The sequence below is a fragment of the Anabrus simplex genome, chromosome 1 (assembly GCF_040414725.1).
Source record: "Anabrus simplex isolate iqAnaSimp1 chromosome 1, ASM4041472v1, whole genome shotgun sequence".
NCBI lineage: Eukaryota > Metazoa > Arthropoda > Insecta > Orthoptera > Tettigoniidae > Anabrus > Anabrus simplex.
Genome location: NC_090265.1, coordinates 1,407,815,554 through 1,407,841,068, shown reverse-complemented (window position 1 = coordinate 1,407,841,068; position 25,515 = coordinate 1,407,815,554). Strand labels below are relative to the sequence as shown.

Below are 25,515 nucleotides of genomic sequence, written 5' to 3'. Positions count from 1 at the left end.
TGGTGCTGTACCTTAAGGCCACGGCTGCTTCATTCCCACTCCTAGGCCTTTCCTATCCCATCATCGGCATAAGATCTATCCGTGTCGGTGCGACGTAAAGCCAATTCTAAAAAAACGCAAGGTAACTTCACTCTTAGCCCCATACTGAGACATGGGAACCGTCTTTACACAACCCCAAATGTTCTTTCTATTGCTGACCTGGTTGCTTTATGGGCTCAATTATAAGCTCGCTCTGCAGCTGTTTCGGCATGAAGTACCGGTACTGGAGTCAGCAGGTAGCAACACTGATAGCCATTGTCTCCCAGGAGTAGGCTTATGTCTCCTGTTTCGAATTGAGCATGCACTCGTAAATTAATGAAGATATTGCTATCGTGAGCAGATCCTAGCAATCTTGCTACGATATTTAGGAACCTGAGCCGAGCATCACAAATAACTTGAACATTTAACGAAAACCACCCATGACTATTCCTATAAACTTCTGCGTTATCACTCCCAGGAGATATTATCGGTATGTGGCTACAATATATAGCATCTAGAACACCAGGGAAGTGTTGCACATCGAAAAAATCATGCATGATTTTCCTCACATCAATTTGTTCGGAAGGCATTTTGATAAACTCGTGTTTCATTGCAGCAATAAGATTAGATAGTCTACACGATGAATGGCTCTGCAGACTGTCGCTGCGTCTACATGCAGTAAATCACCGACGACTAACTGAAAACTTCCATGGCAAAGAATCTCAAAGTTATTACTAACATGTGCATTGGAGTTGGTAGGTTTAACTAGAATATCATGCAACCTGAGTTCTAGCTGTTCCACGGTACCTTTTCCCAAGCGATCCCTGGGTTTAAACTTCTTATCACTCAATTATTTCATATTTCCTCTTTCACAGAACACGCAGGGAGCCCATCGAAATTCATCATTTTTATCATCGGAAGATATATCCGAGAAATCAGAGTAATCAGACATCTGTAAAATACGAATGAGATAAGATAAATGTAAGCAATTTATCGAGGTTATGTTATAGAATTGTTATATTACACTGCAGTAAAAGAAGCTTAATATTGCCTATATATGGACAACTATAGCTAGCCATGTATGAGGTTAGACTTCAGTGTATTTTTTAACCATTTATCATAAAAACACAGGTAATATTTTATTAACAATCAGCTGTTCTTGTATTTCAAGTAGAGAATAACTTCTTGAACTAAGATCAAAGAGTTTGATCGGAGAAATTTCTCTAGTCAAAGTTGATCTTAGTTCAGTGTGAATTGATCTCAGATTGAAGTTTATACAATACAAACGTACAAATTTTGCGTGAACCGAGATAAATTTTGTCTCTGATCTAAGATCAAACGGTTTATACAATCGGCCCCAAATAACATAGGAATTAACTAAAATTTTTCAAACACTTCAATTTCATACGCTTGTGTAATCTTTTCACAGATGAGTGACAGCGTGGGTACTGTAGAGATTGGGCGATAGTTGCTGACATCGGACCTCTTTTCACTTTAAAAACCGGGATGATGTTAGCAATTTTCCAGTCGTCAGGAAAGTAGCCAGCTAAGAAGTAACGGTTAAATATAACAGCAATAGGATGAGCAGGAGTTGTAGTGGTATTCTGAAGGAAGACAGGACCGAGGCCATCTGGACCAGTAGGTTTATTTTTTGGCAGGGAGGAAAGTAAAGATTAGACTTGTAACTCAGTGGTGGATAGATCCGAGACTGTGAGAAGGAATAGAATCAATACTGCACCACTTACATGGTTATTGGGTATCCTAACTCTCTTCCATTTATTCCACATTGGCGTTCAAGAAAATCCGCAGCTAATGTCGGAAAACATCGGCAAATGACGACTTTAACATTCCGTTTTAAGTAATCGGGGCAGTGAAATGGTACAATACACGGAAAATCTGGGAATTGAGCAGGTACAAGAAAATTATACGCAAAGCAATCGCTGAAAATTTCTGGTCTATTACTATCACTGGCTAAATTATCACCCCAAGTCACTCTGTCTGGCACACGTTTTGTATTTTTCCTGTTTATCAGAGACCAGAATCTCTTGCTATTATTTCTCACTTCTAGGCAAGCAGAGTTTATGTAGTCCTGGTAATCCCGTTTTAGAAGCTGTTTATGGTATTTGTGAAGGTCAGAAAAAGTTCTATAGCTGGCTTTAGAAGGCGACCTTTTCAAATCTTTCCAGGCTTTCGTTTTATTAATTTCTGCAATTTTGGTGTCATTTTTCTTCCCTGGAGGGCATCTGGCAGATGTTTTACGAGTGGGAGCAAGGTTACAACTTTTATTATAATTTGGATCCACCTTATTCAATACATAAAAACTGTTGTTTAGATGAAATTACAACATATATTTCAATCAGAACTAGTTTCGACGCCCTTTTTGCGTCATCATCAGCTGATATAGGTTCTTGGAAAAATTGGCAATCACATAAGTTTATCTACGTCAAATTGAACACAATTTAAAACCATATTAACAACCTAAAACTGTATTACAATTATACTGTTTCAAAGTCCATATTTTCTACAAGTCCGAGACTTGCGAGTCTTAAACCTTTAATTGATGAAAACATATGTGAACCGGTTTGCTCACTAATAAACTATCATGGATTTAAAAGAACAACAACTTAAAAATAAAATAGTCTTCAAGAAACATTAGCTTAATTTAACACACTTCTTTGTGACGTCACGTTATAATAATAGTTGTAATAAATGTTGTAATCTTGGTTCAATACGGACAAACAATGACAATTTATTAATTTAATTGGGAACAAGGTAAAGGATCACAACAAGAGTTCAGTCATAGAACAGGTCCACTGCTTCTTGGACCTCACCCACTTGCAGTAAGTGCTGGGGTAGAAGAGAGAGGATCTGATTGCCTGTCGACTTTTCGCCACATGGGTACACATTTCCTGGTATAGGGTTGATGACATTTTTGGGGGTGGGGAGGGGTAATAGAGAATGTGGCCTCTACAGAGTTGTAATTCGATTTTAAAATATTTCGTCCCACAGAGTTAGCTGAAGGCTCAGCAGAGCAGAAAAGGTAGTCGAGAAGACTATCCCTACAGTTGTTCTCAAGGGTACTGTTGCGAGGCCTATTCCTGTAATATAATGGTTGAGTTACCACTTGTCGAGGCTATTAGAAGGGGCAACTTGCGCAGGGGAATTCCAAGATATAGAGAGGTTAAAGTCATCCAGTATAATTACATTAGGATTCAGATTAATGGCTTTCATTACACAAGATAGAAAATTTTCAGCATAATTGAGGGTTGATCGAGGTGGTCTGTGAAAACAAGCAACTAGATATTCGGAATGTAGAAATTTCACTTCTACCCAAACGGCTTCACAGTCACTACTGAAATTAGTACGTATGGTAGTGTACCAGGAAAAGTTGTGGGCAAAGGGCATGAGTAGGACCTCAGGGAGTGGAACTGGGTTTTGGAGCCGATACAGAGAAGGATAGTCTCGCAGAGCGAATAATAGATGGTAAATAATTTTTTTTTTCAAAACAATTTATTAATTTCTCATCCTGCGGTATGCTTGTTGACTCAAAATTTATATTGAAATTAAATGTTGAAAATAATCTTCTTGAAGAAAAAAAATGGCATAAATATCATTGGTTTCAAAGTCTTTCATATGTGTGAATTTCCACCTAAAGTCTTTTTAAACCTAAGCACACTTTTATAATGGTAAATGGATATGAGAAATTAAAAGTTTTCAGTTCTCAGTTCGTCAATCTCGTTATACAGCACACTTGAAATCCTACAGTCTTTCTACGAGAAATGAAATTGAAATTAAATTTATCACTTTTGAGAAATTATGGAAATTGTTCACACGCGACACTGAAGTTTCACTGTTCAAAATAAATGAAAAAGTTTAGTCAGTTTGTTACTCACTTATGACAAGAACTGTTGTTACCAAATGTCGAAAGATGGACATCTGGAATGTTCCATGTAGAATCAGGATCGGCGATGTTGACGTTCCCGATGAGGTGATGACAGCAGGAACTGTTGAGTTTCGCACACGAAAATTCATTTAGTGCGACTGGTTATCACTTACACTGTTGAACACTATTTATGGCGTATGAAGAATCACAGTCCTTTCTGTACTAAATACTATTTACAGTCGTTATTGAAACGTTCTTAATCACACAGTTCACACTTGAAGAAAAAAAAGAAAGCAAGTCGATAAGCACAGTCTGTGAACACAGTCATTAAGTTAGATTTTCTGCTAATCCTGTTATATTAACTCAGAATAGTTCTTACTTTTTCATTCAAAATATTGATGTGACGTGAATAAAGAAATATAATGCAATACTCGAGAAAAAAAAATAAGTTCTGGTGATTCTTAAGTATTAGGCTCTGTAGAAGTTTAATGTTACTTGACGTTGCCTAAGTCCACACGTAATGAAATAGTTAATATTTGTACTCCAATAAGTTCACTCGTGTTACAGTCTTAAATGTCTTTTTAGGATTATATTGTAATCGCGACGCGACATACTAACTGCAGTGCGACGTCCTTTATCGGCGATAGAATTTCGCGTTCTGGAGATACGACGAAAGTACTTCTACCGTGACTGCGCGAACATACTGTACGCGGGCCGGTCTCTTCACTATCTCACTCACACAGTTGTCTGCTTGTCCTTGTATGGTACTGTACTGTACTGCACTCGTTTGCGGGTTATCTGGCCTTGACATATATAGATACCAGCGCAGGGAGGGGTGGCAGCTCTCTCTCGGCCATGTGACCGTAATTACGTAATTTCGTTGAGACTTTAAATTGTTATAACTCAACAACCGTTTGATGAATTAATTTGAAATTTACAGGGATTAACTTTTATGATGTTTGCTATAATTCAGCGTTTGTCCCGTTGAAATTGGTTAAGGTGTTAAAAAGCTGTTAAAAGAAAAATTCTTTCGAGAAATATCTCTAGGGGAGGTGAGCTTCGAGCGACAGGTGACGTCACTTGACTCCGCCTAGCGTACTCGTAGGGTCTGGCACATACTGGAACATTCTTTACATGGATGTTCGTACGTCGGTCGGATTTTTAATGCTGGAAATAACATTTCTTTCAATTATTATGGACCAGGACCTAGGCCTTCCTGGTACAGTAGCGTGCCATTTGGATTGAGCGGTCAGGAGAACCTCCCCGCCCCGAGGTTCATGGTCCGTTCTGAAAATGGTAAACTCTTTGGAAAGGGGGATTTCCTTTTCTGAAGCAGTCATTTAACCAACTTTCAGAGAAGGCGACATTATCGATGATAGTTCTTCCAGGTAGAGCTCACAGTCAGTAATTTTATTTTTAACTCTTACAGTGCCAAGATGCCTATGCATCAGCACTTACGTTCTGCAGAAAAAATCCCAGGATGTCGGTTCGATCGGCACCCACTTATAAGTGGTGTAGTTATGCTGTAAGGTGCTAGATTGCGCCACAAATCAAGTAGAATGTTTGTAACTCTTTCTTATGTCATTAGATGGCACTGAAATAGCTTCATTTTTGCTACTTTACTACTTTACTCGTCCATTGTGAATGTATGGTCTGTGACCACTTGACGTCTTTGATCCAATATGGCATCCTCCTTGTTTATGTCTGTGTGTTGTGATTTTTTTCAATAATTTTACGTTCTAACTGATGCATGTGTTATTCATCGTAATATATTAAGTTTATTATTATTTCTACTGTAGTTATAGGTGCATAGCAATTTATTTAGCTTGTAGTAAAGTTGTAAATAGTACATTTGTCACAACAAGGCATGTCGTCACATAGGCCTGTTTTGGGAGAAGAAATTGAACTTTTGGATCGCTTTGAAGATGTAAGCGGCTCTAATTTTAGTGAAAGTTACGATTATGTTTTGGGTCTTCAGATAGTGCACCATACAATGATGGAGCCGTGCCATTGGCTGATGGGTTACAACAGCTCCTGCAATATTAAATAGTGACAGTGACAGTGCTAATGAAAATGACAGTGTTAAAGAAAATGACAGTGATAGTGAGTGAATTAGTGCATATTCCCAGTAAATAATGTGGTCCATCCCCACCATTTTTATGAAATCCCAGGCCCAAATCATATACCTCAACCTGATGCTCCACCCATATAATATTTCAATCTGTTCTTTATACTTTCATTCCTGACACTATTAGTAACAGAGACTAATAGATATGCTTTACAAACTATAAAGAAATATCAGAATAAACTTTCACCTGCATCAAGGGCATCCAGCTGGCACAACACTACAGTTTAAGAAATGGTAGCTTTCTTGGATTGCATATTGAACATCGGACTGAACAAGAAACCTACAGTAGCTAGTTACTGGTCAGCTTCATTCTCCCAAAGTTGACCTTGGTTTAGGCACATGTTTGCCAGAAACAATTTCAGCTTCTGTTGAATTTCTTTCATTTTGCAGACAATAGAGGCCTTGCTGCCCCTAATGAAGCAAATTATGATCCCTGTGGAAAATTCCAGCCTGTTGTTGACCATGCCAATTGAGTTTCAAGGTACCATTTCACTCCACATCAGCAACTGTCTGTCGATGAAAGTTTGGTGGGGGCAAAGAATCACACAACTAATGCAATACCTGCCAAATAAACACCACCATTGGTGGGGCATAAAACTTTGGATGATATGTGAATCAGTAGTGAATTACTGCTTAGGATTTTATGGGTACAGAGGTGCAAAATGTCAAAAAGGTAAAGACAGTATTGCAAAGCATTTTTTAAGGTACTTTGTGGTATTGAACCTGCTCACTATAGGAAATTATTTACAGAAAGCATACCATGTGTTGACAATTTCTTTATGTCAGTGCCATTAGTGAAGAATTTTATTAAATGGGGACATTCATAACAGGAACTGTACGATGAAACAGAAAAGGATTGCCTCAGTATTTGAAACAAAAGTTTGGTGTTGGGGATAGAAAATGCTTCAGGTCAGGGCATGTGTTAGCTATGTGCTGTAGGGGAAAGAAGAGTTAGAGGAATCCTGTCCTTATACTGACTAGTGAAGGTAGGACTGCTGATAAAACTTAATGCCATAGTCAGCAAAAAGAAATTACAGTACCAGAAGTGTTGTGTAATTATAATAAATAAAGGTGGGGGGGGGGATTGGTACTAGTAATGAAATGAAATGTCGTATTTCTTTTAGTGCCAGGAGTGTCCGAGAACAAGTTCGGCTTGCCAGTTGCAGGTCTTTTGATTTCATGCCCGTAGGTGACCTGCGCGTCGTGATGAGGATGAAATGATGATGAAGACGACGCATACACCCAGCCCCCGTGCCAGCAAAATTAACCAATTATAGTTAACATTCCCGACCCTGCCGGGAATCGAAAACTGTAAAATATTGGAAGAAGGTAACTTTCAACATTATTGCAAGGAGGGTGTTAAATAGTTGCATCCTATATGAGGAGAATTTTGGAGGAGTTCGACACTCCATGTCAAAACTGGCTTATACGGTGTCAATCATTGAGACTTTAGGAAGCGAGTGGCTTGTACGTAAGCAGTCTGGTGTGGTTTCATCTGGCAGCTTGAGTGATGTAAATGGAAGTACCGGTACTTCTACTAAAGTGCAAAAACTTCCTGAAAAAAGGGAGTCTAACTGTTGCGTGTGTAGTACTAAATCAAAAAGGCGTAGATCAAGAACAGCGTGTTGCAAATGTAGCAAAGGCCTTCATCCAGATTGTCGTCCAAAACATAAGTGCAATATGATCACATGAAATTTATCATAAAGTTCTGGTGGAGGATTTTGTAATAAATTAGGCTGTTTACATTTTTCATTTCATTATGGATGTTGATTTTGTATGTTTTTATCTTCTGAATTGTTCTATGGTAACAAATACTGCTACTAGGCACTGCTCTCTCATATGATGACTATTACTCTCCTAAATACATAAAATATCGAATCGTTGACAGGTTACACTGTTGGTGTCTTTCTCACCACATGTTCCATGTTTTTGGAAATAAATTCATAAATATGATCCCAGATAAGAATTGAGATTAAATATCTTCACTTGGATTTAGTGTAAATGTGCTACTTCATTTCAAATGTTTTTTCTTTTTATAATAACAAAATTATTATAATTTTGTGTACAGTGTTCCATGATTTTTTCCTATTGAAATGCAAGTCACATTTTTATATTCCTTCTAGTATATCAAGCTCACATACCAAATTTTACCTCCATATATTTTAAACTGAGACCTTTTCAACCTATGACAAAGTTCGGTGAATGAAGTCAGAACAGTTGATCCAGCAACACTGCACCAGCGTAGCAGCAGGTTTTTGACCACCTGTCCCCAACGTTGTTCAGTTGAGCATTGTGTGTGTGCTATGTAAGACCTGTTTGACACAGTGCGTGTTTAGTGCGTTGGTTCTGAACTGCGAACAGGAACATGAGCGACCAAAAGATCAATGTACAGTTTTGTTTTAAGTTTGGCAAGACACCGAAAGGAATGCTTGCGATACTGGTACGTGCTTATGAAGATGAAGCGCTGTCCTGGAAGTATGTGTACGAGTGGTTTGCTCGTTTTTGAGGAGGCTGGGAAAGTGTTTCTGACAACCTCTGTAGCGGAAGACCGGCGACCACAGTCAGTGACGAAAACATTGAGAAAGTGAGGACATTAATCACGAACGATCGGCGATTAACTGTGTGCATGATAGCGGATGAACTGCAGATTAACCATGAATCCGTGTGACAAATCGTTACCCAGAAGTTAGGGAAGAGGAAAATGTGTTTTCATCTTGTGCCACATCACTTGACTGACAATCAGAAGAAGGCACGTTTATCAGGCTTCACAGGATTTTGCTGAAATGGCAGGTGTGACACCAAATTCCTTGAACTGTATTGTCACTGAGGATGAAACCTGGTGTCTCAGGTACGACCCTGTAACGAAATGGCAAAGCATGGAATGGCATTCTCCGGGATCCCCTTGTCGGAAAAAGGTCAGAGCTGAAAAGTCACGCGTGAAAATGATGCTCATCACCTTTTTCAATAGTCAAGGCATTACCCACAAGGAATTTCTACCTGAGGGAACAACATTGAATGATGCATGGTACATTGAAATTTTGACCCGTTTCATGAAACGTCTACGCAGGGTACGACCCCAGTGTGCACAACAAGGTTCATGGTTTTTTGTCTATGACAACAACACTCTCCCACACACAGCCAATATCGTCAAACAGTTCATGGCAAAAAAAGGGGGTGGTGCAACTTGAACATCCCCCATACACGCCAGATCTCAATCCTCCAGACCTCTTCCTACTCCCACGACTCAAACTCGCTTTGAAAGGAAAGAGATTTGACGATATTTCTGATATCCAATGCAACATGAGGCTTTTGAACACCATTCCAAAGGAAGCCTTCTTGCAAAGTTTCCAGGCCATGTATCACCGATCTCAGCAGCGCATAGTTTGCATAGTTATGGGAGGGGACTATTTCGAAGGACAGTGAGGTCACTGTTGTGCGTTGTTCATCTGTGTTGATAGTACAGGACTATTCACTGAACTTTGTCACAGGTTGTATTAATTTTTTTAAACAGTGATGCAAAATCCATTGAAACATGCTTGGTTTTCTATGCATACGATGACCTATTATGGGTCAGCATCCAAAGGATTAAGAGAGCAGATATTCTGATGGTAAACTGAGAATGCACTATCCATCGTGGGTCCCGGTTTTATCTCCACATCACCAGCTAACAGTAAGAATGTCAATAACAAACTTAAAGTAGACCGAGTAGAAAACGGAGATAATTTACTCGAGACTGAAATCAAAGCCAGTGCTACAAGAATTCAAGGGAGGTTTGCAGTTGCCAGTGAAGGAAAATGAAACTCTTGAATGGCAGTCAACCAGTTTCAAACCTGAGGTATATTCCATCCGTGGGAGCACCTCAGTTGGAATCGCTTTATCTAGATGGACATCACCATATTCTCTTGGGCACACTATTTGTTTTGACACAAACTCCTAAAAGAACTCGGAGGAAAAACACAGTTATTCTCACTCACCGCCATTTTTATTATTATTATTATTATTATTATTATTATTATTATTATTATTATTATTATTTTCTTTTGTGAAATTAGATGTTTCATCTTTTTCATCATACCTTGTGAAATTGTACATGTTATGAATGTTGCAGATTCCAGATGGATAGCATAATTTCCCTAATTTTGTGTTCTTTCTTCTATTTTCAGATCACTGCTGCAGCAAACACATCAGTGACAAGAGACAAGGCAGAAGACTATGAAACTAAAGTAGTAAGTAGCCCTCTTATATTATTGCGGTGCTCTTTGCTGGTGGGATGTAGTGTTTACAGTGCACTATGTCTTCTGGTATGGGCTAGAATAAATTTACTACTTTCATTTAGCTGTCTCATGCTTGGTTTTGACAGTATGAAAGTGACCGAGGTACGAGTGATGCTAGTGATACCATTCCTTATGCATCCAGTCGCTGTTATGAATGGTGTGAAAGTATCGTCGGTGCATGCATTTCAGTGGACTTGGCAGAGTGATATGTAATAGCAGCTTCTGGCCCATTAATGTAAGCAACGGAAAACTGTCACTCACTTCCCTAGTATGCCTCTTCAGTGACACCTAGGCTATCTTTGACAGTTGTTGGCTGAGCTGTAGAGTTGTTGTCACAAGTAGCAAAAATATTCGAGAGAATAATATGAGGGCGAGAGGAAGGGTGGAGGGAAATTTAGAAGAGCAGTATGGATTTTGATAAGGCAGGTCAATGATAGGCCCTATGTTTACCGTGAGATTACTGATGGAAAAACAGTGGGAATATCGAAAAGATCTGGTGATGATATTCCTTGATCTAGAGAAGGCATACAATAGTGTTAACAGAGAAAAGGTATGTGAAACCCTAAAAAGAAAAGGATGTGGAAGGCTATCAAGGGAACTAGTGAATGCATTGTGTAAGAATTGTTTCAGTTGTGTCCAGACTCTAGTAGAGAGAACAAATGGTTTAGAAACCAAACTAGACTAAGACAGGGAAGTGTGTTGTGTCCACTTATGTTTATAATGATTGTGGATTACATTCTAAAGGAAACGAAAGCGAGATATGGACGGGATATGAAAATGTTGTTTGCCGATGATATAGTGATCCGGGGAGTCAAGTATACAGAAGTACAAATCCAACTAGAGGCTTTAAGTGATAATATTGAGAAACAAGGTATGAAAATCAGTGTAGAGAAGAGCAAAACAATAGAGATGACAAGAGAAGTAAAAGGAATCATTAGTATCAGGGAACAAAGCCTTGAGGTTGTTGAATACTTCAAATATTTGGGCAGTGAAATAATGCAAGATGCAAGGTTGGATAAGAAGATCAAAAGTGTACAAGCGGGAAATACGTTCTATCAAAATGTAAGGAATCTGATGTGGAACAGAGAAGTTCCTATGAAATGTAAAGAGATAATGTTCAAGATGTATGATACCCAAATGACATACAGTATTAAATGCCGTAATAAAGTTAAAAGGAATGTAGTGCCCTATATTAACATATGCATCAGAGACTTGGACCTTGACAGCAAGAAACACGAGTAAAATTCAGGCCAGTGAGATGAAGGTCCTGAGGAGTATGGTAGGCAAGCCAAGGAGAGACAGAGTAAGAAATGTTGAGGTCAGAAAAGTGATAGGGGTAGAAAAACCGAATAATAGGATGGAGAAGTATAAATTGAGATGGTTTGGACGTGTTATGGGGATGGAGGAGGGAAGGAACCTGATGTGGAACGGAGAAGTCCCTATGAAATTTAAAGAGATAGTGTACAAGATGTATGATACCCAAATGACATACAGTATTAAATTAAATAAAATGAAATAAAATAAAAATGTGATACTACTTCTCAAGATACAGTGGTGTGCATAGCTAGTTTCAAGGGTTAGGTTATGTACTTTCACATCTGGTTAAATTTCAGAAAGGCTGTTCTCATGTAAATTTATAGTGAAAATATTATCATTACTCTACAGGGAGCTGGAAATATGTTTTCGTAATACGTGTAGGGTAAACCTAGGTTAGATGATGCCGTTTGAAGTACCCCCCCCCCCCCCCCATGGCACTTAACGCCCTTGAAAGGGCCTTGGCCTGCACAGCGACCGCTGCTCATCCCGAAGGCCTACAGATTATGAGGGGTCATGTGGTCTGCATGACGCATCCTCTCGGCTGTTATTCTGGGCTTTCCAGACTGGGGTCGCCATCTTGCCGTCAGATAGCTCCTCAATTCTAATCACGTAGGCTGAGTGGACCTCGAACCAGCTCTCAGGTTTTGAGAAAAATCCCTGACCTGGCCGGGAATTGAACCCGGGGCCTCCGGGCGAGAGGGAGGCACGCTACCCCTACACCACAGGGCCGGCGCCGTTTGAAGTAAGTAAATGCAAATATTTGCCACAAGCCACAAAATAACTATTATAATTTTTAAGTCTGTTGGAATTAGAAAATACCGTAGACATGATACGGGCTTTAGAGCTTATGCCTTGTCAAGAAAACAAGGTGAAACTTTTTACGCTTCGCAGAGAACTTTGCTCCGCGTCTTCAGAAGAGGAAGACTTCTCCAATAATGAAAGTTTGAATTTAGACGTTAGTATTAGAAGTACGTTCATTCGTCACCAGATGGCTTACTGTATGCGGTACAGCACTAGCATACAAAGCAGAAGCTGATGGCTCCATCAGAATCGGTTTGGGAGCAGGAGTATAACTGGTGTACACACATATGAAAGTATGATTCTGACACAAGCCTGGAATTAAACATCTTGTGATGAGGAACGAACGAATTTGCAAAATGCTGAAATGAAATAAGAGTAGTGATAGGACAGGGAAGAGAACTACATACGTAAATCCTTAATGGCTGGCAACCATGTATTACTTAATTGATAGCCAGTGTCCCTGCTGAAATTGTTAGGATTTCTACATATTTCCACAGCTTTCTGTATAATCCTGGACCTGTAGTGGGTAATGTGTTTAAGAACATGACTATGTGACCCAACGATAGAGAGTGCTCAGCTATTGCTGATTTGTTTGGCTGGTTGAGATGGGTATTTCTTTGGTGTTCCTTGATGCGAGTCCCTATGGACCGGCATGTTTGGCCAATGTATACCTTGACTGTACTGAATTAACAGTTGAATTTAACAGTGCACAGGTATCAGTTGAACTGCATCAGGAGACAACGGGAATATCGCAACAAAAAGGCCTCCAGCTCAAAACCTGTTTTAACGACCACCACTTCAAATTTTTTAAAACTTTCATCATGTTTTATAAGGAAAACATTTTAAGAAGCACTTAATATTGTGTATCTAATGTTCTTAGTGTATTGTATATCGTCGTTGCCGGGACAAAACCTCCTATGTGATAATATTTTTGGAGATACTACTTGTGGAATCGAACCCGGGGCCTCCGGGTAAGAGGTAGGCACGCTACCCGTACACCACGGGGCTGGTAATACATCACATATTTACTGAAAAACCAATGGAATAGACCTACATGTGTAAATCCTTGCAAATAATAAATACATTAAGACAGGAAATATTATTCTTAACTTGGTCCAGCCTTAGAGAAATCAGATAGGTTGGCTTGTTTCACTTTTCTTGCATTAAGAGTATAAACCTACGTTTGCAAACTTAGTAATGAATTCAAAGCATTTTCACTACAACTTTTCGCACTGAAGTAACACCTACACACGTCAATTGCACTTAACACTTCACTCAGTTCAGGTGTTTCAAGATTCAAGTCGTTATCTCCATCCCTATCATTGTCACGATCGCTTGTAGCTGGTCCATCACCACCGCGTTGTTGGCATACGTCAGCAATAATCTCTTCATCAGGTAGTTCTCCACAAACAGGCCAGATTATCATAGAAATGCACAAAGTTTCAAATTCTACACCCTGCGGTAGCGGTAGCTCATTGCCAGACAAAACTTCGTCCCCATAATCATCAATAGAGGCAGCCTCTTCTAGTAAGCCACCAGTTTTGCGGAAACAGTTGCTGATTGTGGAGGATGACACCTACTTCCAGGCAGCCGAAATAAAGTCCATGGCTTGTAGCAAATTAATGGAGAAAGGTTCATTTCCTGCATCACTCAATGTTATTAAATGTTGAACCAGCATTTTTCTATAATGCACTTTGAAATTTGCAATGATGCACAAATCAAGCGGTTGTAGAACACTGGTAGAGTTAGGACGGAAAAATTCCACTCTGACATTCTCCAGAACGCTTTGAAATGGATGTGCTGCACATCGATACATAAGAAGGATAATCTTCTGTTTCTTTTTCATTTTAATGTCCAATTTTTCCAACCACTGTTCCATTAGAAGAATAGTTATCCAAGAATTTCTGTTGGATTCATATTCCGTAGATTTTGTTTTCGCACCTTCGATTTTCCTATCACAAGTGGAGGAAGTTTGGCAGATTCATCTGTAATGCAATTATGCAACATATATTATTTCGGCATAGTATATTTGCATCGGCGCTGTTTGAAAACAAGATGATTCCAAAGCAAAGGCGAAAATATGTCGCCAATTCTCCTAACAAGTTTGATGAGGCCAAGATTCCGCGTAAAACAAATGGTAACGAGCAGAGTGATAGGAAGCAACCCTGAGGGGGGGGGGGGGGGGGATAGGAGAGGTTTCCGTGGTAGGTACCAGAAATGAGAAAAGGACCATCATTCAACAATTCGGATAATGAAATATATTAGATAATTGGCTTTGTAATTACATACACAGATTATTATGGGATTTGAAAAAGTCCAAGAGATAACATAGATGAAGTCCAGTAATGCGTTTTCCCACTTTCATTAAAGACCACAGAGTTCGAACAATCAAAACAAAGGAAGAAACTGCTACCCAAATCTTCTCACAAACTTTAGAACGATTTACGCATACCGTAGACTCATAACATTCCTTTTTAGGATAACAAGGATAAACTTTTCAGAAAGCAACATTTTAGCATGACAACCATAATTATTGGCCACGATTTAAAAAAAAAACCAACACCTCCAGGGTGTTTTACAAAACTCTAATAATGCAAGTAAAGGAGGGACGGGAGGGAAAGGAGGAAGATGAAAAATAACAAGGATGAAAGAAAAACAGGAATCCTACTGCGCAATACTTAGAGAGAGTTCTTCCACCGGCTACTATGCTATTTAAAAGGTTTGAACATATCGTGTTGACGGTGGTCACTCTTAGTCCAAATTTTAGATTTTCATCTTCATTTTATGTCATGAAAATTTTAAGTCCAAATAACATCGAAACAGATTAGGCACAAAATAAGGCCTTCAGTAAGCAGAATGAATAAACAGACAGGTGCCTGAAAGGGTGAATTTAGTTCTTGCAAAATTAGAAGTGAAGTGTTTGCTCACCCAGTGTCCCGACGATACGATGTTTCCAGGTGGACGGAAATGACTTGGGTTTGAACACAGCAAGCCGCACAAGAACAGTGGCCCCCTCCACACGTACACACACTGTATACAATTCGATGCCAGGCTGGTGAGACGAGCGCGGCAGTGCATTATATATATGCCAAGAAAGGAAGCCCAGTAACTTCGAGAAGTTTTGGGTGACGTAACAGATGACGTAGACCGTAGAATGTAAACACAGAATGGCAGTCGGTACGTAGTGAGACACGGAAGGAAGAGACGGGTGAGCACCAAATGTGATTAAACCATTAATGCATAGATAATAACAGTAGAAAGCATATAGTCCAGTAGAAATGTAAATATTGCAAAGTATGTGGAGACGTAGATGCGACGATGTTTCGAGAAGCTTGTAGAACGTAGATCGCAGGGTTATGGCAGGAGTACGTTACACATCTGCATTGGTGGCGAGAAGTACTGTTACACGAATTTTACTTTCCTTCCCTCCATGCCATGAGTCACCTTTCTCAGCTAATGTTTTACTAGAAAGGAGATTGTAGAATAGGCCGGTCTCATCACAATTGTAAATGTTTGGAGGCTGATCATCGCTTACGATACCTGACAGAACCTCTTCTTTCCAGTGTTGCACTGCGACGTCGTCCACAGCTTTTGAGTCACCGCAAATTGTTCTCCCCGTGATTTCATGACGATCTTTAAATCCTTGCAACCATCCTGATGAAGCCTTGAAATCAGCAGTGATACTCATCATTTTAGCTAAATCTATCGCCTTTGTCTTCAGCATGTCGCCACTAATTGGTAGGGCTGCAGCCCACATTTGCTGGAACCATGTGAAAAGTGCTTTCTCCAAATCTACGTACCTTCCTTCTTGCTGACGGCTGCAATTTGCTGATTTTGAAGCCAGCTTTAAGAACTCATCCAAAATAGCGTACATAGCGTGGTATAAGCAATCCCTAAATCTGAAGCAATTTCAGTTTTTGTTTTCACCTCTCGTATACATTTTACTTTTTTCATCTAGGGTATAACTTTTCCTTTTTCTGTTCTCCATGGCTAATCAAAAGCAACTGAATTACAAAACGACTGTTGAACAGTAAACACCAGATACCAGCACTATGGACATTTTACTTCTCCGTTGTTCCCACGAAAGAAATTCTGATATTCAAACACATTTTCGGTATTTTCTTTTGTTTCCGCACCGAAACCGCTCACTTTGCTTGTAATGTATCTTAATCTTTGGCGGCATTGTGAAGGTCAAAAACGACGAAGGTAGAGGAGGCGCGAGATAGAGAGCGAAGAGGACTTGCTCGGTTGGCCTTTGTTAAGCCGCCAGTAAGTAAGTCAACAATGTCACTCGGCGAAACTCTTTGTCTTCTGTTTCAGCTCCGAAACCCGACCACTCTACTTACGCCTACGCTGAAAAATAGGAAACTTCGTAAATACAGTAGTTTCTTTTAAAAAAGCACGTGCTCATTACAATTTCGCAAAACTCAGTTATATTTCACTGACAATTAATACGTATAACAGCGAATTACGTATAAACAGATTACGTATAAATAAGGTTTAATTAACACGCTTTTAAATTACATTTTGCCGGGACCTAAAGGAAATTACGCACAAAGACGAATTACGCAGAACAGAGTTACGTATAAAGCAGGTTCTACTGTATACTGACCCGCAGCACATACATTATGAAGAGCGAGAATGACCACATTCACACAATATTGCACCTTAGATGACAGAACATTACCGTCTAAGCTAAAATATTTCACATAAGAGGTTTTGTTCCGGCAGCGACGATATGCTGGGTCGAAATATGACTATTTAAAATTTCATCTTAATTGGATGTAATGTTGAGTATTGACTAGGAGGATAATAAACACAAGTTTGTACAATTTGTAAGTTCAACAATCAATACGGATCTCACATGAGCTTTATAGTCTGTAATAATAATTCATCACTAACTGCACCAAAGTTAGGAGGGAAAAGTCCAAATGCGAATGTAAAAAAGTGAATTTCCAAGGATATATTTTTTCCCATGCGGTGATAACACTTCAACAACTTCTTAATAAGTTCCTTGTAGTTGTCAGTTTTCACATTTCCAAGAAAACTACAGCTGAAAGCTTAGTATGCACATTTCTCTTTTTCTGTTAGCAATTCCACAAAGTTGTCATCATGAATGATCTTGTGGATTTGCGGCCCAATAAATAAGTCTTCTTCTAACTTACTATCGCTGAGTTTAGAATTTTTTTTTCTCAAGTACCCATAACCCTCAGTGTTTACCCAAATCTTTAAAAAAAATTCATCAGCCCTAATTTTATATGCAATAGTGGTAACAAAATCTTGTCTTTCTCAAGTAGGATTCGTAACACTCTTCTCTCTAGGAGTTAAGTTTTTTTCATATGGGCTAATCCACAGTGTTATAATGTTTATCTTTTGCTCGGCTGTCCCATTCGCAGAGTAAGCAATAAAATTGTGACGTACCCACTCAGCCCACAGACGTGTGGCATTATTATAACGTGCGGGTCACTTTAATAGTAATGTAAGTAAATGATATCTCATTGTTTCTCAATAAACAATATCCCATGGGCACCAGCCTTCAAGCTTATGGCTTGAAAACGATAATTGATAATTAATAATAATAATAATAATAATAATAATACGTCATGAGACTCAAAAAACTCCCAGGGGTAGGGTGACGGGACTCTAACCATTAAGTACACTAACCTGGAATTTAAGGATCATTAATAATCATTTCAGAAAATACAAATTAAAACAGCTATTTATTAGGATGGAAAACGTAACGGCGTATTAACGAAATCTGAACTTACGGAAGCAAAAGAAAAATTGAATGAAATTAAGTCTAAGAAAATGAACTGTTCCGCGAAGACTTGCAGTAACTTATGCCATAAGCTCACCATTTGTAGACTCTGTTGTCTTGAAGCTGATGATCGATGGATCTCTCGTAGCGGGATTCCAGTCCTACTTATGCTTTTCCTGCCTTTAACACTTCCTACTGTACTCCGTACATAAAGTCGTAATGAGTCCTAATTTTAAATGCAAAACCACCATGAGTTATGTTCATGGAGAGAATACACTTGTATTCTTCCGTATTACGGAACAGTAGCGTAACTAAGTTCATAATAAAAGCTCTCCTCCCCTATACTAGTCAAAACTGGTCTCCCGTTGACTACCTCTCGTCATTGAGATAACAGGTCCCAATGAGAGTAACTTTTCAGTAGTATACTACTCAGATGCGAAGTGAACTAAGTTAAAATCTTCTCCAGCGTGCAGACGTAGAATCGTAGTAAGAGTGTCTTCCAAGAGTGTCTCAGAGTAAGAAAAAGAATGTCCTCTCCAGCTCTTGTCTTCGAAGTATATTGGTTCAAAAGTGTCCCTCCATCAGCCATATCACATGGTCCAGTAAGATTCGAGGTCTCATCCCTTCTATGTATTGCTGTGAATCCATCATGTTGCTTTATTACGTCCATTCACATAGGCTGAACTTTCCCGCGAAATCAAAGTGTCAGGTAGTGAACTTCGAAAAGTCGGCGTTCATAATGTTTCAACTGTCTCTTCAGAAGGTGGAGAGGGTAAAGTCTCTCATAACCTTGATGATGTACTTTTCCTGGAAATGGGCTGAAATTAGCCTGCTGACTCTGGTCACCTCACAACGGCTATTGGAAAATTTACTGCAAGCTATTAATATGAATGATGTTGAAATACTTTACCCAATATGTGGTTCGTTCAGAATACGTTATAGCCGTGATACAAAGAAGTGAAATGATGTGAAATGGATGATTAAAACCCTATATATACATAATAATTTAAAAATAACCTATCAGTGATTAAGTATATACATATTATCAATTAATTAGACAGTTCAATAATTTATCACATGCTGTGATGTTCCAAACATCACAAAATTTGGTAAATGCAGACTGCCTGCGTAACAGTATACCAGTCATTTGGAGGTCTCCACATATCTGCCAACCATATTTTTTTTTAATTTATCACTTTAATATAGTATCCATATTTTCATGTTTCCTTCATGGTGAAAGAATAGGCAATGTGTACTGATGTGTATATACAGGGTGATTCAAAAAGGACTTTACAACTTTGACAGATCATAGTTATTTATTCATTTCAGTTACAGGCACAGTTTTGGTGTCATCTTGACTGACAATAGATCAAGTTTTGACTCGTGTGGTACGCTAGTACAGAATCGCACCACTGCAAGCGCTAGCGGCAGTTGCAGCAAAGATGGCTGTCTTCACCGGTCCCGAGCGCGCTCGCTGTGTGTTTTGGGTTGAAGAGTCAAAGTCGGCGACAACTGTGCAACGTAATTTTCGTACAAAGTATGGTAAAGATTCTCCCAGTAGGCTTACTATTTATGAGTGGCATAAGTACTTTATTCAAACTGGATGTTCGCTAAGCCATAAGAAATCCTCAGGTTGTCCACATGTCTGACGATGTCGTACAGCAAGTGAGACAACACTTTGAGCACAGTCCTCGAAAATTGACAAGGCGTGCTACTCGAGAGATGGGCGTCGCACATACGACTATTTGGCGTGTGTTGAGAAAACGGTTACATCTCAAACCATACAAGATCACAATGGCACAGCAACTAAAAGACACCATAAGATAAGGACTTTTGTGTGGACATGTTACATCAGTTGGAAAAAGATTAACATTTCATTGGAAAGATTATCTTTAGCGATGAGTCAACTTTTCACTTAAGTGGTAAAGTTAATAGACACAACTGTAGGTAGGATCTGGGGCAGTGAAAATCCAGTGAAAGTGCTAGAACATGAACATGATAGCCCAAAATTGAACGTGTTTTGTTCATTGAGCAAGAGCAAAGTTTACGGGCCTTTCTTTTTCAGTGAGGAAACTATCAATGGAATAGTGTACTTAGATATGCTGGAAAACTTTTTAATCCTGCAGATTGACGCTGATGACCAAGAACTCAGCATACACTTCATGCAAGATTGCGCACCGCCACTCTACCTCTCCGACGTCCGTGAATTCCTGAATGTACGCTTTCCGGGTAAGTGGAGTGGACGAGGTGCACCAATTGCATGGCCCCCACGCTCTCCAGACCTGACACCTCTTGACTTTTTCTTGTGGGGATTCATCAAGGATACAGTGTTTGTTCCACCCTTACCGGCTTCTCTACCAGAACTCAGACGTAGAATTTGCATCGCAGTTGAACGGGTCACGCCTGACATGCTACAGCAAGTTTGGCAAGAAATAGACTTTAGAAGGGGTGTGTGCTCCATGACCGATGGAGGTCACATTCAACCTGTTTCGGTAAAACTTGATCTATTGTCAGTCAAGATGACACCAAAACCATTTCTGTAAATAAAATGAATAAATAACTATGAACTGTCAAAGTTGTAAAGTCCTTTTTGAAAAACCCTGTATTCCCATTGTGTAACAATACTACTATTCTTAGATGAATCTTGTTTGGGTTGTGACTCCTTCCAATCTTGCGGAAGGCCTTCTACATCTTTGCGGGGAGTTAACTCATTACTAACAGGTGGGAGTTTGTCGTGTCTAGGGACACGAACCTGCATCAAGTAGCATTACATAAGTAGTACATAGTGATCATTTTGGTAACTCAATCATTGGTCGTGCTGTCTGAGCAGCCATGTGTTGGGGTGATAAAGAATGAAGTTAAAAACAGAGTTGTGTGAGGTCAAGAGGTCTTACGAGGAAGTAGATACGGACAAATCTAAATAGTCACGGCCTGTCGTCTGGAGATGGCAAGAAAGGGGGTAGTTTGAAGGATCCCATACTTAAAATTAATGGGCGACTCAACTAAGTGAAATGGGACGCAGAGTCATGTTTATGATGGCAAGTATTAGAAATGGGGGAGTTATTTTATGAGCATAGGGTTAAGGGCGAGAAGTCAAGTTCATGTTAATAAATATTGCCATCGTAGAGGCGCGCGGCTGTGAGCTTGCATCCGGGAGATAGTAGGTTCGAATCCCACTATCGGCAGCCCTGAAGATGGTTTTCCGTGGTTTCCCATTTTCACACCAGGCAAATGCTGGGGCTGTACCTTAATTAAGGCCACGGCCGCTTCCTTCCAACTCCTAGGCCTTTCCTATCCCATCGTCGCCATAAGACCTATCTGTGTCGGTGCGACGTAAAGCCCCTAGCAAAAAAAAAAAAAAAATATTGCCACGTGCATAGCGTGGGAATTGTGATACATGGGGGAGGTGGTAGCACCAATGGTAAGCCAGTAAGGCTTTATCTAAGAGGAAGGGAGACCCTAATATCACTTGCTAGTCCCTTTAAATACTTATATAATGGAAGGAACAAGCATCTTATTGCATTAGTCTTCGCCTTGGAAGCCTTGCCTTCCGCTCACGTCAGGGAATTGTGATCGATTCTCCAAGCGGTCTCGCTACTTAGAATATTTCTTAGTAGATCAAATTGAACGGTGGTACTAACACTTGGTATTCATCATTCGTACTTTGATTCTTGACTTAAGCCCTGGTTCTTCTGGGTTTTATCTTAGTTGGCAACTTAAAGCTTGAGGAATCTCTTTGAGACACCACATCGCTTAGCATTTCAGTGGTACTCTAATGTTTTAGAGTCCACTTGCATTTACTTGGAGTAGCCGTTCTGAGGAAGGGTAGTTCCAGTACGTCACATTACGTGACCGACTTCAATTGTACGTGTATATTCTTTGTACATCATCTGTCAATATATGCACATATATAGGAAATCATATGAGTTTCAACTCTTAAGAACCAACTTACCTAATGCCAATAAATTACCATCTTATATCCCTTTCGTTTTTAGTACTGTTGTTAGCCATCAGGTGATTCCACTCACCGCTCGGCGTCTCACCTGTTGGCCGGGATACGACAAGGGGGTCAGCGATTGTTGGCGTTTACTATTTGACACCTTAACAGCATCTGGTAATAAATTCCACCCTTGGAGACGAGAACCTAATAATTCCGCTTGAACTTCAGAAAATATTGAGGTCTCTGACTAGATCATTTAGTTAAGATTGTGAAATAACTGAGGTACGGATCAGGAAAATTTGGATTGGTGTTTGAATACGAGGGTCCAGGTTCATAATCTGGAGAACTGCTGCTTCGTTCAGTTTCATCCACTGTCCATTCTTTAGGAGGCTTAGAAATTGCTGAAGGAACATCAGGACAAAATTGCGCTGAATTTTACCAATTACGTATTATTTTTAAACTTCTAACTAACCACTTGTTACCACATTTTAAAAAACAAGACATTCGCAAAAATCTATACAAATTGTACCTAAGTACTTAAGTAATTGTACTTAAGTATAAAAACAATCATGATCCTGATCTTTCTTTTAGGTTTGAGATTTTTAGGCTGATGATGCCCTCAACATGGGTGAAACATGTCCCTGTATGTAATATCTTAAGAACTATATCTTAAATTTAAATAAAAAGCACTTATGTATTGAACAGGTGGAATTTTTAGTCTAATATTATTATTTGATTTTAAGTACATTTCAATACGGAACATAATATGAGATTTATAACATGTAATACGTACCACTTAGTCGAGCAGCCCTTCTCCTTTCTCGCAAGTCTTCCCAGCCCAAACTTTGCAACATTTTTGTAACGCTACTCTTTTGTCGGAAATCGCCCAGAACAAATCTAGCTGTTTTTCTTTGGATTTTTTCCAGTTCCTGAATCAAATAATCATGGTAAGGGTCCCATACACTGGAACCATACTCTAGTTGGGGTCTCACCAGAGACAAATATGCTCTCTCCTTTACATCCTTACTACAACCCCTAAATACTCTCATAACCATGTGCAGAGTACTGTACCCTTTATTTACAATTCCGTTCATGTGATTACCCCAATGAAGATCTTTCCTTATATTAATACCTAGGTATTTACAATGATCCCCAGAGGGAACCTTCACCCCATCAACGCAGTAATTAAAACTGAGAGGGCTTTTCCTATTCGTGAAACTCACAACCTGACTTTTATCCCCGTTTATCATCATACCATTGCTTACTGTCCATCTCGCAACATTATCGAGGTCATTTTGCAGTTGCTCACAATCTGGTAACTTATTTATTACTCTGTACGGAATAACATCATTTGCGAAAAGCCTTATCTGTGATTCAACTTCTTTACACATATCATTGATATATATAAGAAAACATAAAGGTCCAATAATACTGCCTTGAGGAATTCCCCTCTTAATTTTTACAGGAACAGATAAAGCTTCACCTAATTCTCTGAGTTCTATTTTCTAGAAACGCAGCAACCCATTCAGTCACTCTTTTGTCAACTCCAGTTGCACTCATTTTTGCCAGTACTCTCCCATGATCTACCCTATCAAATGCCTTAGACAGATCAATCGCGATACAGTCCAATTGACCTTCTGAATCCGGGATATCTGCTATATCTTGCTGGATGGCTGGGGACGTCAAGCCTTGAGCAGACCCCTTGGTGGTATTCAGTAGGAGTAGGCTATGTTCCGGCACCGTGTTTCACCCCTCTCCCTTCTTCCTATCATATACCATGACATTCATTTCATCTCATTAACTCCTCTGATGAAGTTTAAGTCAGAAAGGGCTTCCGGTCATAAAAACCTGCCACGACAGATTTATCTCACCTCATACCCGACCCCATAGAGAATCAAGACAAGGATTGGACAAACATTGACAAGTGTGAATTAGTAGATTTGTTAGCTATGTACGCAGGATCAACATCGGAGCAACGTAAAGATAATTTCAAGTGTGGTACTGCAGGCAATACAACACTGCCCGTCAGATACTTTCTGCCACCAACGAGGTCTGACATTTCTAAGCATCACTTAAGGGGACACTATAGTGAAATTTCTTTCTATATTTTTCAATAAATTGTTACCAATTTTTTTTTCTGAGGTGTAACTCCTCAGATATAGTAATGCAATCAACTTTCAATATTGTACCTATACAAGTTTTTGAGTAGGAATTTTTTTTACTTTCCTTTTACCAACATCGTTAAAAAATGTCCCTTGCATCACAATATTTTTCCATTTGGCACCAGATTTTGCACAAATATGCTGTATAGTTATGCCAACAAACATCATTATCACAGTTTGTTGTTTGAGAAATATATTGGCATGTAGAATTTTTTTAAATGTTATGTTTAATTTTTAAAAAATATGTGTACAACGCAAAATTTGGTAGGTCAAAAGAAGGAATTGAATCACCTTGAACATCAATATGCACACTGACATTTATTCACCAACTATCTACTGCTTTGTAAAATTTCACCTACATCAGACAAAAATTGCATGATAAGGGATTATTTTTCTGAAAGAAATCGTGAAGATTTTGCTAAGCCATGAAATGCAAAATAAAAATCTATGCAACTTCACTCACTTTAGAACTGTCCAGCACAATAAGTATGCCCTTCGGACTTTTCTTCTGTATTCCAGTGATATTTTCATCACATTATTCTTTTTCCTTAGCTCTTTGCTTTCACCTGAGCTCCTTTTCCTGCTTTGCTGTATGCGCCTTTCGTCTCGGTGCTGACTGATGTCCACAACAGATGTTGGTACTCGCTTCCCTCTGGTGGACTGTACTGAAGGACTTCATGTGTTTTGACACACCCCATATCGAACCCACTTACAGCACTCACAATACCAAACTGAAGTTTATTCTTAGTAACAAATATTTCTTTTGGACATTTATTCCAAAGAACACTGTGATGGCTCTCATTTGGATTTTGTATCTTCCCTTTTGTGCACTTTCGTATAAGTGCATCTGATGCAAGTCTCTGGTATGTTAGCAGTATTTCTAAAAATACGTCATACAGAATACCACATCTGCTACTCAATTCTTAGATTACATTTGAAATCCAAATGAGAGAGACATAAGAAAGGGAAAGCAGCAACTGGAGGGGAGTGTCCAGTAGAGCTTGGGACAGTTAAATGCTAGCGCAGCACCATTTAAAGGAGGCGCAGTGGGCTTTAAAAATGGCAGCATTTAGAAAATAAAAGCATTTTTCGAAAGAGCACACGTCGGGGTATTTTGTCGAGTTCTAAACCCAATTTTGGTATTTTCCTCAAAATTAGTGAAATTTCGCTATAGTGTCCCCTTAAGAGACACAATCATTTTTTCTATAATTTCCCATTCAATTGTTGTTAGAGG

At 39.3% G+C, this 25,515-nt stretch overlaps 1 protein-coding gene and 1 pseudogene across 2 annotated transcripts in view; both read left to right on the top strand.

Moving 5' to 3' along the window:
• Iswi (Imitation SWI) overlaps positions 1 to 25,515 on the top strand; it is a 304,965-nt gene that overhangs the window by 27,302 nt on the left and 252,148 nt on the right. For both annotated transcript variants that reach the window (XM_068225541.1, XM_068225540.1), the window contains exon 3: positions 10,193 to 10,255. In XM_068225541.1, the coding sequence (XP_068081642.1) occupies positions 10,193 to 10,255 (63 nt within the window). The remainder of the gene's footprint in view (positions 1 to 10,192; positions 10,256 to 25,515) is intronic.
• LOC136858848 (uncharacterized) lies at positions 19,821 to 20,615 on the top strand (annotated as a pseudogene).